The sequence below is a fragment of the Poromitra crassiceps genome (assembly GCF_964638095.1).
Source record: "Poromitra crassiceps genome assembly, contig: HAP1_SCAFFOLD_60, whole genome shotgun sequence".
NCBI lineage: Eukaryota > Metazoa > Chordata > Actinopteri > Beryciformes > Melamphaidae > Poromitra > Poromitra crassiceps.
The window spans coordinates 326,919-340,000 of record NW_028152257.1 but is presented as its reverse complement, the minus strand read 5'-3'; the positions used below and the strand labels follow the sequence as shown (position 1 = coordinate 340,000).

At 43.4% G+C, this 13,082-nt stretch overlaps 1 protein-coding gene across 1 annotated transcript in view; it reads right to left on the bottom strand.

The window, feature by feature from the left end:
* LOC310800770 (NACHT, LRR and PYD domains-containing protein 14-like) overlaps positions 1-13,082 on the bottom strand; it is a 126,846-nt gene that overhangs the window by 5,184 nt on the left and 108,580 nt on the right. The window contains exon 15 of the mRNA XM_083664697.1: positions 5,121-5,285. Coding sequence (XP_083520823.1) covers positions 5,121-5,285 — 165 coding nt within the window. The remainder of the gene's footprint in view (positions 1-5,120; positions 5,286-13,082) is intronic.

Below are 13,082 nucleotides of genomic sequence, written 5' to 3'. Positions count from 1 at the left end.
ATTTTTGTTTTACCAAAGTCTGTCTTTCCTCTGTGTGATTACTCACCAGCAGAGGGCAGGAGAGACAGAGAGACAGAGAGAGAGAGAGAGAGAGAGAGAGAGAGAGAGAGAGAGAGAGAGAGAGAGAGAGGATTAAAGCATGTACCCTAACAACATACCATGAAAGCTGAAAAACATTAACCTTTACATGTATTTGCAATGTATTTGTTGGTACTTTTCAAATTCACCATACAAAAAAGAAAGCTATAGAGACTTTTCAACAGGCTGATAGAGTGGATTGGAACATCTAAATATGGTTATTGTCATCGTCGCTGTCAGGCGGAAACCTCATATCTCCAAAACTGCAACTTTTCAGGAAAAACAAAAAAACAAAACTGTGCTCTTAAAATACCGAACACCACATCGTCAAAGTTGACACGCTCTTTGAGGCACTTTCTCCGGGGCGAGCAGCCTCGCATAGCTGCAACCCTTCAGGAGCACACGGGCGCGCAACAGCTCCTCCAGCAGCGACCTGGAGCCGGCTCACAGGCTGAGTTAGAGGCTCCGTCTCGGGGGAACACAGACTCTCACTAACTCTAACATTACTCTCATCAGAAACCACTTTGATCTGCATAGTTTAATTGAGTTTGCAGCCTGCGGACCCAGACCTATAAGCTGTTATTATATTGAGATTCTTCTTCAATGTTGAAGTGTTTCTATTTTTAAATGCCGCAGCTTTTCTGGCTATTCTAGCATTTACGGTACTGGTTTAGAGTCTCATGTGACATTACTCGGCCAATGAAATTTACATTCCAGCCATTCAAGATGCCTCCATGCAGCTAACCTCGCGCCACCAGGCTCTTCTCGGCGAGAAAGAGCCTGGCTTCCGTTCACAATTGATTTTGTCACCCTACCTGGTTCCGGCCTAGAGCCCGCCCTAGACAGGAAGGGCAGCGTTTCTAGCTCGTCAACTTTTACGTTAACTTGACAATTTGAAGTATCAGAACGGTAAACAACAAAACAAAAGATGGACGTACCGAACAAAGTTTTTGAAGAAGTTCTTTTAGAAACATTGCGGATTCACAATCTCACATCTTTTAAGCCAATACAGAAGCTTTGCATCAGACAATTAATCGAGGGAAGAGACGTCAAGCTAACGGCAACAAAGAGGTTTTTTGGCGCACTGCCTTCCGGTGTTCATTCTGGTTCCGTGGTTTACGCCCCATGACAAAAAGCGGGGTGAAAGGTGCCCAGACTACCGTGCAGCAGTGCTCCACTCTGCTTGTCAGAGAGCTGTCAGTGAGCAGCGATACACACACACACGCACGCACGCACGCACGCACGCACGCACGCACGCACACACACACACACACACACACACACACACACACACACACACACACACACACACACACACACACACACACGCGGGGGAGAGAAAACCAAGACACGTTGGAGAAATAGCTGAGACACAAGAAGTATGGCGTGCTCTAAAAAGAGAAAAGTGGAGAGAACCGAGTTTTTAATGAAGAATAGAAAGATTTGTCCCCGTTTATCCTCCCCACGCCAGTTCAAAGCCCGTATGTCTGATCTGCTGCGATACACTTATTAAAAGCGGCAATCTGTGTGTGTGTGTGTGTGTGTGTGTATGTGCGTGTGTGTGTGCGTGTGTGTGTGTGTGTGTGTGTGTGTGCGCGTGTGTGTACGCGTGTGTGTCTGTGTGGGTGCGTGTGTGTGTGTGTTAGGGCATTCACGACTAGTGAATTTTACTAGTCGACTAGTCGTCCCTAAAGGTAGTCGACTAGTCGACTAACCGTTTTTAATTTTTTTTTAATAATTTTTTTTTTTTTTTTTTTTTTTAATCTTTAAGAAAGAACATGAGGTATTTACACGACATACATGGACTATCATATCCCATATCCCCCACAAAGAACATCAAAACACAACAAAACAAAACAAGAAAACTGCATAAGATACACAATAATCCAAGAACAAACAAGACTATTGGACAAACAACCAAACAAAAACAATGCATTCAGCTCCTATCCTGATAAGCCTAATGACACTGGGGTAAAAAGTTCTTAAAGTCAAACTCTGTATGTGGTTGCCATATTTTGGGGATGTCTAAGAATCTGATTCTTGTAGTAAATTTCTTGTAGTAAATGTTATCCAACGTATGGTAGCTTGAGAGTTCATTCCACCAGTGAACTACAGCTGGGGGATTGGATGCTTTCCAATTTAAAGCTATGCATTTCCTAGCTGCCAACAGGGCAAGATCTATGTATTTACTTTGAATGCATTGTTTTTGTTTGGTTGTTTGTCCAATAGTCTTGTTTGTTCTTGGATTATTGTGTATTTTATGAAGTTTTCTTGTTTTGTTTTGTTTTGATGTTCTTTGTGGGGGATATGGGATATGATAGTCCATGTATGTTCTTTCTTAAAGATATAAAAAAAAAAAAAATTTTTTTTTTTTTTTTTTTTGCTAAAACGACTAGTCGACTACTAAGCACAGTGTCGACTAGTGGTTTTACTAGTCGACTAGTCGACTAGTCTGTGAATGCCCTAGTGTGTGTGTGTGTGTGTGTGTGTACGTGTGTGTGTGTGTGTGTGTGTGTGTGTGTGTGTGTGTGTGTGTGTGTGTGTGTGTGTGTGTGTGTGTGCGTGTGTGTGTGCGTGTGTGTCTGTGTGTATCTGCCTGTCTGTCTGTCTGTCTTGTCTGTCTCCCTCCCTCCCCCCTTCCCAGTACAATGTCCACAGGCTGCAGTCTGGTTGAATTGTTGGTCACCTTGCCTGGTTTAGTTTGAATGAGTTCAGACAGGTAGTTTGTTTAAATATGAGGGTATTCTTGGTTAGCTAGTCTGTTGAAACAAGGATGTGTTCTTTGTGAAATTAGTCATCAACTAGTCAGGTTAAATATGAATATTCCTAGTCAGCAAGTCAACTACTCTCAGAACAGAAGAGGAGGTGTAAAGCTGTTCAATTGTTCAAATATGTTGAGATTGTTTTGGTTGAGACTGCAAAAACCAGAAAAAGGGAAGCTCAGCTGCTACTTTTGTTACATTTTTCTTAAGCACTTTATTTTAAGATGCGTTTTCAAAAGCTTTCTGCTATATGTGTTTTTTAGTTTTAAATGCAGCCCTTACTTTACTTGAAAATATGAATATATTAATTGTTGAAATTAACGAGTTGTTGTTTGTGGCTGACTACATACAGACATTGATACACATGAAGGACCCCTAAACTGACAGAAATTTGACCACTGACCACGGACCCCCATTTGATAGGATTTTGTCCCATGGTCCCCCATATGATAATAAGTTTGATGCTTTTAGATGTTTTATTACAGAAAGTGTATAAAACCCATGACCAAAATAGTCATTGTGTTACTTATGAATTGAATTATAGCTCAAATAAAGTACTAATGTTTTGGCTGGGGACACCCTGGAACCCCCTCAAGGACCACTGGGGGTCCCCGCACCCCCCTTTGAGAACCTCTGCGTTAGCGAGACTTCTTTACAGAGCTATTGGGCACCTTCTCTTGATAATCGCACAAGGTGGAGCAATATAGGGTGTGAGAGCCGTGGAAACATCATGCCTTTGTAGCCCAGCCACTCAAACCGCTCTACAGCCTCACCTGCTAAACGGCAGAGGTCCAGCATGGACTTTATGGACAGCTGTTTCACCACTTGTTCTTTTAACGGGAGTATGCAATTCAATTTCTACAAGAAATAGCAACTGAAACCCCGGAATAGCCTACCTGGTGTCATTGTAAAAAAGAAAAGAAAAGAAAATAGCCTACATGTGAAGTAATCTGTTAATTATTTTATGTTCTCCAGAGTCACAACATATATTGAGTTAATGGGTCAGTTTTGTGTTTACATGTGTGGTAGCCTATTTAGTCGGCTGGCTCAGCCTGGCAGAGTCCACGGGGACTATTTCTTGTCTCGGACTAACACACTCAGCAAAACTTTGTTATTTTGAGAGCAAATGGCCCCAAAATATCACTGTTGTATAATCACAATATTACACTTGAGGGTGTACTTTACCGTGGTTATTGGTACTTCAGTGACGCGTCCTGCCGCATCCCCGTCATGCCAATAACCAGGGTAAAGTACACCCTCTCATGTAATATTGCTTAATTCAAGGTCCCCACCTGACAGAGATGATATGCTAAACAAATAAAAACATGGATGAAGGCTCTTTTTTAAACAGTTGGACATGACTCTGCAGTGATAGTCTGGATTAGAACTTGTTGCTGAAACACATCTAAATAAAACAAATAAAAAACATGGAGGAGGCTTCAGGTATGTAAAGTTGGCAGCCTGGGTCTTCCTTATGAATAAGGATTTGAAAAGGGCCCCATCAGGCCAGTGTTCCCAAAACACTCTGCCACTGTGCACGCATGCACACACACACACACACACACACACACACACACACACACACACACACACACACACACACACACACACACACACACACACACACACACACACACACACACACACACACACACACACACACACACACACACACACAGTGGCTGGTGAAATGAACCCAGGATCTTCATGCTGTGAGGCAACAGCGCCACCTTGCTGCCCTCCACCGCCATCAGTGAGAAAAGTAGCCTCCTCCAGTCAGTTTTCCTGCCTGTAGAAGCGTTGGTGTTCTATGAAAACCTTCTAATATCTATCTCGTATAGTCACACCTCATCTGATTTGACCAAAGAACTGACATTGAGAAGAACCAAAGGCTAATAGCTTGTTCCACTGCAACATATTATGTGTAATACTATGTGCTCTGAACGTTCTGTGTAATTACCACATTAATTATCATATTTAAAATTCCTTCATTGCCTCCAACACTCTCACATCAAAGTTTGTCCTCCATAGATGATGGAGGCCATTTTGGAGCCATTTGGAGCCCTGTGTGTTTAAACCGATGGAGAATAAATATCATCACCAAAGTTCATCTTCATTCATTTGAAGAGACCAGGAATGTGTGAAAACAATAGGAAGACAATGTGAGTCCTAAGCCTGATTTCAGATGAACTGACTCTATATAGACGTCCTCAAATTAAGTTTCACCACAATATTCATATAATATTCATGTCAGCACATCATTAAAAAATGCTGTCTGACCTCAGAGTCTCCAGGCTGCAGTGTAGATCAGACAGGTGCTTCACTGCTGAATCCTCCAGCTTGTTTTCACTCAGGTCCAGGTATCTCAGATGGGAGGAGGGGTTGGACTTCAGAGCTGAGGCCAGAGAAGCACAGCTGCTCTCTGACAACCTGCAGGCCTCCAATCTGAATAAAGAATAAAACATGTAGATATAAAATACAACATTCCTGTATAGAAAACCTGATTGAAACCATGTTTCATAATCCACTCAGAGCTGTGGAGGTTTTAAATATACATGTTTCTAAAATGGTGACTTACTCACAAGATGGTTTGAATGCTTTTCCATTGGTTAAGTTTAGTAAAACCCACAGACAGACTTGAAGTCTGACCAATGGCATTGATTTATGACCAAAAATAAAAATGTGAGAAAATGAATATTATACAACATGTAGTTCACTTCTGACCAAGCAATCTGATTGGTCAAGGATGTTCTCAAATTAGCATAACAGCACACCTAGCCGTTCTCAAATGGTTCATTTCAGAACTTGACAAAGATCCTGTGAAGATCGAAACGTTGCAAATAAAAAAACATTGATGGAGCCTCAGTGTGCAGACTTTATCTTTTTTCCCCCTCTCATTTCAGAGCAGCCTCATCACTAAAATATCACTCCACCGGCCGGTCTGTTCAGCAGAGAACAGCAGCCTCATCACTAAAATATCACTCCACCGGCCGGTCTGTTCAGCAGAGAACAGCAGCCTCATCACTAAAATATCACTCCACCAGCCGCTCTGTTTAGCAGAGAACAGCAGCCTCATCACTAAAATATCACTCCACCGGCCGGTCTGTTGAGCAGAGAACAGCAGCCTCATCACTAAAATATCACTCCACCGGCCGCTCTGTTCAGCAGAGAACAGCAGCCTCATCACTAAAATATCACTCCACCGGCCGGTCTGTTCAGCAGAGAACAGCAGCCTCATCACTAAAATATCACTCCACCAGCCGGTCTGTTTAGCAGAGAACAGCAGCCTCATCACTAAAATATCACTCCACCGGCCGCTCTGTTCAGCAGAGAACAGCAGCCTCATCACTAAAATATCACTCCACCGGCCGGTCTGTTCAGCAGAGAACAGCAGCGGCCAAAATTCTGCAGGCAACATGGCCAACTATATTGCATGTAACCCCACAGAACTTCTAAAACTAATAACTTGGCCAATAAGTTTATAACACACAAAATAAAACAAACAGTAATGTCTTCATTTGATGTAGAATGCATAGGACATGTGACTGGTTCATTAAACTCACATTCCAAGAATATTGTATTTACCACACTGCTCCTAAGTTAACTAGTGGCTAGTGGCTCGCGCACTTACGAATTATCGATCTAAAATCCCCCAGGACGCTAAAGCTTTTTACCTCCATTCAAAGAGAGGAAACAAGTTAGGAGAGGTGTGCTACTCTTTGGAGCCAATGGGTGTAAATGACCTGGGTTCCATGCTAACACGTATCTCCAAAGAAGCAGGCACATCAGTGATTTACATGAATCACAGCATCAGGAGCAATACCATCCAGAAGCTGGCCGAGGGCGGACTGGAAGCCAGAGAAATCATGTCCGTTAGCAGACATAAATCCGACACTTCTTTACAGAGCTAGTGGGCACCTTGTCTTGATAATTGCACAAGGTGGAGCAATATATTGTTCGAGAGCCGTGGAAACGTCATGCCTTTGCAGCCCAGCCCCTCAAACCGCTCTACAGCCTCACCTGCTAAACGGCAGAGGTCCAGCATGGACTTTATGGACAGCTGTTTCACCACTTGTTCTTTTAACAGGAGTATGCAATTCAATTTCTACAAGAAATAGCAACTGAAACCCCGGAATAGTCTACATGGTGAAATTGTAAAACATAAAAAAAAAAAGTAAAAGAAAAGAAAATAGCCTACTTGTGAAGTTCAACGACGTAGTTGCTAATCTGTTAATTATTTTATGTTCTCCAGAGTCACAACAAATATTGAGTTAATGGGTCAGTTTTGTGTTTACATGTGTGGTAGCCTATTTAGTCGGCTGGCTCAGCCTGGCAGAGTCCACGGGGAATATTTCTTGTCTCGGACTAACACACTCGGCAAAACTTTGTTATTTTGAGAGCAAATGGCCGCAAAATATGACCACCTTTTGTTTATAGCTTGTATTTTGTTGGTAACTGTTGTATAATCACAATATTACACTCGAGGGTGTACTTTACCGTGGTTATTGGTACTTCAGTAACGTGTCCTGCTGCATCACCGTCGTGCCAATAACCACGGTAAAGTACACCCTCTCATGTAATATTGCTTAATTCAAGGTCCCCACCTGACAGAGATGATATGCTAAACAAATAAAAACATGGATGAAGGCTCTTTTTTAAACAGTTGGACATGACTCTGCAGTGATAGTCTGGATTAGAACTTGTTGCTGAAACACATCTAAATAAAACAAATAAAAAACATGGAGGAGGCTTCAGGTACCTAAAGTTGGCAGCCTGGGTCTTCCTTATAAATAAGGATTTGAAAAGGAGGAGAACGACTGTGCAGGGACCCATCATGCCTGTGTTCCCAAAACATGAGGCCCCAAAACACTCTGCCACTGCACACACACACCAGGGACGTGCACAGAACATTAGAGGGGCAGGGGCTCAAATTCATAAAAGGGCACTACAGAAACGACAGATACTACGGAAATTTGAGGCAATTTGAAGGCCAATTTAGGGGTATAACTCATTTTAAATATTCTGATTTTAACCAGATTTAGAGGAATATCTCATTTTAGGATGAGACTTGTCATGGAAAAATAACTCCATAACTGAATAATATTAGTATATAAAAGTTGCATGCTGTTACAATACTGTTGTGAAATCATTTAAGCATCAATATGTATTTGCTCCTTTTCTCCCTTTAGGTTGTTGTACTACAACAGATAGCAACACAGGCAGAAACATTGAACGATACTGAGTGAGGCTTGTAATATACCATGCATTTTAACCATAATTCTAAAAAGCAAGACAGAAGATTTAGATAAGGTGTATTAGAATTTTTTTTTTTTTTTTGCGGATTCAACAACACAACATCCCTTTCCAATAGTGTAAAGTAAAAAATATTTTCAAGAGCAACAATTCTGCATTTGTTCCCTATATTTTGGTTATTTATTTATTGGGTGGTTTATTTATTTATGTATTTATTTATTCATTCATTTTTGGGTTCATTTTTGGGTTGGTGCCTTCAGGGGCAGTTTAGAAAAACACTGCTCCATGCAGAGGCCTATTACAAATGGTGCATTCAAGGCCAAGAGAGCTCGGAAAAGGCATTTCTCTTTGAATGCTGCCTTTAGTGACAGCATGGAAAGGGCAATTCCCATACAAAGCACCATTAGAAATGCATTCATGGTCAGGAAAGGGCACTTTTTATTTTATTTTTTAATGTGTCTGAGCTGTTTGTTTTGTTCATGTGTTGTTGGAATGAAAATGAAAAATGTATTATAATAATAAAAAAAAAAAAAAAAAAAAAAAGGCACTTTTTACAGACTGAAAAAAAGGCAGGGGCTCAAGCCCCCTTTCATGTCTATGTGTGCACGTGCCTGACACACACACACACACACACACACACACACACACACACACACACACACACAAGGTGGTGAGATGAACCCAGGATCTTCTTGCTGTGAGGCAACAGCGCCACCTTGCTGCCCTCCACCGCCATCAGTGAGAAAAGTAGCCATTGATGTGGTTGAGGATGAAAGGCTCCTCCAGTCAGTTTTCCTGCCTGTAGAAGCGTTGGTGTTCAGTCCAGACCTCCACCTGTATTAAGTGTCTCTGCAACCTGCCTCCATACCGCCCAGCCTTTCACATAAAGTCATTTCTGGATCCACATGGAGTCTAAAAGCTGCTGTTCTACTGGGCAGGTGTATTAGCTGTTGGACAACCTCCTCCCTTGGTAAATACAGAAGACTTTGTGGGATCCAGTGAGAACCTCCCCAGAAGAAATCAAGCAGGAGAGCAGGAGAGAGAGAGAGAGAGAGAGAGAGCAGGAGAGAGAGAGAGAGAGAGAGAGAGAGAGCAGGAGAGAGAGAGAGAGAGAGAGCAGGGGATAGAGAGAGAGAGACAGAGAGGGAGAGAGAGAGAGAGAGAGAGCCTGGAAAGGATTAAAGCATGTACCCACAACAGCATGAAAGCTGAAAAACATTTATGCAGCAATTTCAACCTATTTGCATTTGCATGTATTTGTTGGTACGATATACTTTTCAAATTCACCATAGAAAAAGAGAAAGTGATAGAGACAGGCAGTTTGGAACAGGCCCATAACATCTAATTATGTTCAAACTAATAAAAGCATGGATGAAGCTTCAGGTACCAGGAGAACAACGGATGTGCAGGACCCCATCATGCCTGTGTTCACCTTAGATCCCCAAAACACTATGTCCACCACAACACACACGCACGCGCACGTGTGCGCACACACACACGCGCACACTATGGAGTCCTATCGACGTCACTATTCACTGACACATGCGCAGCAACGTGTGTGTGCCTGCATGACTTAACATAGTCGTTCTTGTCACGCGTGCACACGTACTATGATGTGCGCAAACTACATCACGCGTAACGACAAGCTGCGTAGCACAGCTACTTCCAGCGTGTACACGTGTGACCAGTGTTGGAGAAATTTCGTTACGCGTTCACACACACACGCGTTGGCAGTTTTGAGTGTTACGCAACCGGAAGTGTATCTGCAGGCGCACAACACTGCGCGTACATGAACGCCTCGCGTACTTCTCTTCTGTTTTATTCTATCTCTTTCTATGTTACATTTTCATCCAGTAGATGGTGCCAGTGACCAAACCAACCAGTTGATCAAGCATGTCGCTTAGGAGCTGTCCTGCTTCTGAAAGGGAGCAGCGTCACAATCACATAGCCTGCTATAATGTTTAATTTCTTTTTTCTTTTTTTCCATAATACAAACAGGACATGACAAAGACGATAGAAAAGGGGGGGGGGGTGTACAGAATATAAACAAAGATTCAGCGATTCAAAGTCTATTCAAGAAATTCCAGTAAGGATTCTGACAAAGCTCCAGGGTCCATACAGATCCTGAATCCTGTCTTCTTGGAGGAGTAGAGCTGCCTGTTCCATTGACAAGTCCATGAAGTCTTTACGCCAGGTCTCCATATTGAAACAGTTTGGCTTCCGTTGTTTCCAATTCATTAGAATAATCCGTTTAGCTGCAAGGAAGGCCGATGTTATAACATCGTGGACAATTTTTGGTTGCTCAATAGACAGTTTCACCCCCAATATGCAGGTTACAGGACAAGGTTTAATATCAAAGCCAAGGAGACCAGACAAGATTACAGTAATGTCGGACCAATACTGTTTGACAAGAGGGCAGTTCCACAACAAGTGCATGAGCGTCCCCTCTACTCCACATCCATGCCAGCACAGTTTAGATAATGTATGATCGATTTTCTTTAATGTACAGGGTGTAATATAAGCCCTGTGTATTATCTTTATTTGTATGATCTTATATCTAACACAGTTAGATATTTTTGTACTATTTTTGAGTGCTGCATCCCATTGTGATGTAGTTATGGGGAAGCCCATGTCACGCTCCCAATGAGTTTTACTTAGAAGATTGCGGTCAGGGATGGCGCAGCACAGCAGCCTATATACTGCTGAAACTGTGCCCTTCCCGACAGCAGCCCTCATTAATTTAGCTTCCAGGTCTCTCTTGTTTCCAATGTCCATACTCTTAGAGAGTAGTGACTTTGTGATAGATTTAATTTGCAAATATGATAAAATTTCAGAGTCTTTCAGCCCTGTAACGACGCATTATGTAATAACTGCACATTATGTAGCCTAATAAAGTGTAGTCGTAGACTGAATTTCAATCATGGAAGACCAAATAAGGCATTAATAGAGCACCCCATGCTGTCATACCCCTCAGCCCAAATGACGTCACTAAATGACGTCACCATCTCCGACGTCACCTTCTCCATGACGTCACCTTTGCAGTGTGACGTCAGTTGCCCAAATAACATCAGTTATGACATCATAAATGCCCTTCTCCCAAATGACATCAGTTATGACATCATAAATGACATCAGTTATGACATCATAAATTACATCAGTTATGACATCATAAATGACATCAGTTATGACATCATAAATGCCCTTCTCCTGGTACTATATAAAGCCCCCATCACCACAGCTTAAATCACACTTGTGCAGTCATCACTCACCTTGTGTCAGCATCACGCATTCATCCAGCATCTCCAGAGCAAAAAGCTTCATTCAGTCCATCATCATGTCTGAGTCTGAAGACGAGCAACAAAGGGTCAACTCCTTCCTCCAGAGCACGATCAACGCCCCGGCCAGCCCCGGGCAAATCTCCAAATCCCCAGGCTTCATCTTCGGCGTCACAAGGGACGCTCCTCTCACCAGGGGCCGCAGCCGCAAAAGGAGATCCAGCGCCACGGAGGTCCAAGTCGTCTCGCCCGGATCTCAGTCTGCGTAGCACTCCGGAGGCCGTGGCCGCGGCAAAAGAGCCAAGATCCCCTGATCGCAACGATTTCATCACTGGTCGGGTCCCTCATCGATGCCCGACTGAGGACGCTCGGGAGCCCCACGCTCCCCACAGGAGCAGCCCAATCAGCACCGCCCCAGGTTTCAGGCTTGTATCCCCCCTTTTCAGCCGGCATCTCTTCCGTGATATCAGCCCAGCCAGCCCCGCTTCAAAATCCAGGTGTGTGCGCCGCACTCATTGCAGGCCGGGTGCCAATCCCTGAGCAACTCTGCCTTGTTGCATACGGCCGCTTCCCTCTCCCGTGTCCAATCGGGTATTATCAAACATGCATTTAGTCCCTGGTTTCAGTCAACGTTGCGGCAATGCTGCTGCACTCATTTCAGGCCGGGTGCCAATCCCTGAGCTACTCTGTCCCCGTTGCCCGCGGCCACATCCCTCTCCCGTGTCCAATCGGGTTTTTAACAACATGCCTCTAGTCCCAGTTTCCAGTCAACCTTTGCTTTTTCATAGCATGTTTCCTCTCTTATGCATCCAATCCATCGATCCAATCCCAGTCATTTAGATAAAGTATAACCCTTGTAAACTTTTTCCGGCCTATGCTGAGTAGCGCGCTAGCTACCTGGCTAGCCACCGGCCTTCCATGCTATACTGCGCATGCGCGTGGCTGGTTTAGCGTTGTCAGTGTTGCCAGATGGCAAATGTTGAATTATCGTACCAGAGGGTCAAAATTATCGTTTTTGGAGTGAAATTATCGTACGCCCCCTCCCCAGCGCGGCGCGCCTTGGCGCGCCTATATCGGGGGGGGGCTGCGGCTGATCACAGGCTACTTTTTGGACTTGGCATGATTTTTCAACACTGTGATCTCAGCCTGCGTTGCAACAACAACAAAACACCCTGCACGTATTGGCTGCAAATACGTTGTTCGAAGAGATGATTGTATAAACAGATAGAGTGATAGACGTAGGATTCGTCTAAGTGTCACAAAATGATGAAATTATCGTACATTTGGGGGATTTTGGGATTATTGATCGTACATCGTACAGAGGTCGAAATTATCGTACAAATACGATAATTATCGTACGTCTGGCAACGCTGAGCGTTGTATTAGGTCGGTCCGTCTCCCGTTGCTTGCTTTCAGGCAAAATGGCGATAATCATCAGTTCTGCTGTTGCCTGTCCTTCAGGCCAAAAAATGGCTTCTTGTTCAATTTAATTCAATGCTCCTTCTATCTGTCACAGCTGCATGTGGTTCTGGCTTCAGCATATGCTTGAATTAAGTTTTTTGGGGGGTATTCTAGAGGTGAAAGGTTGCAGAAAAGAGGCACCATGAGTTCCCTACTTTCTCCCAGTAGGGAATCGCTCTTCCTCTACGAGATTTACTCTGGTATTGCAAATGTATACGAAGCTACAGTCTCGATCATAAACAAAAGGTGCTCC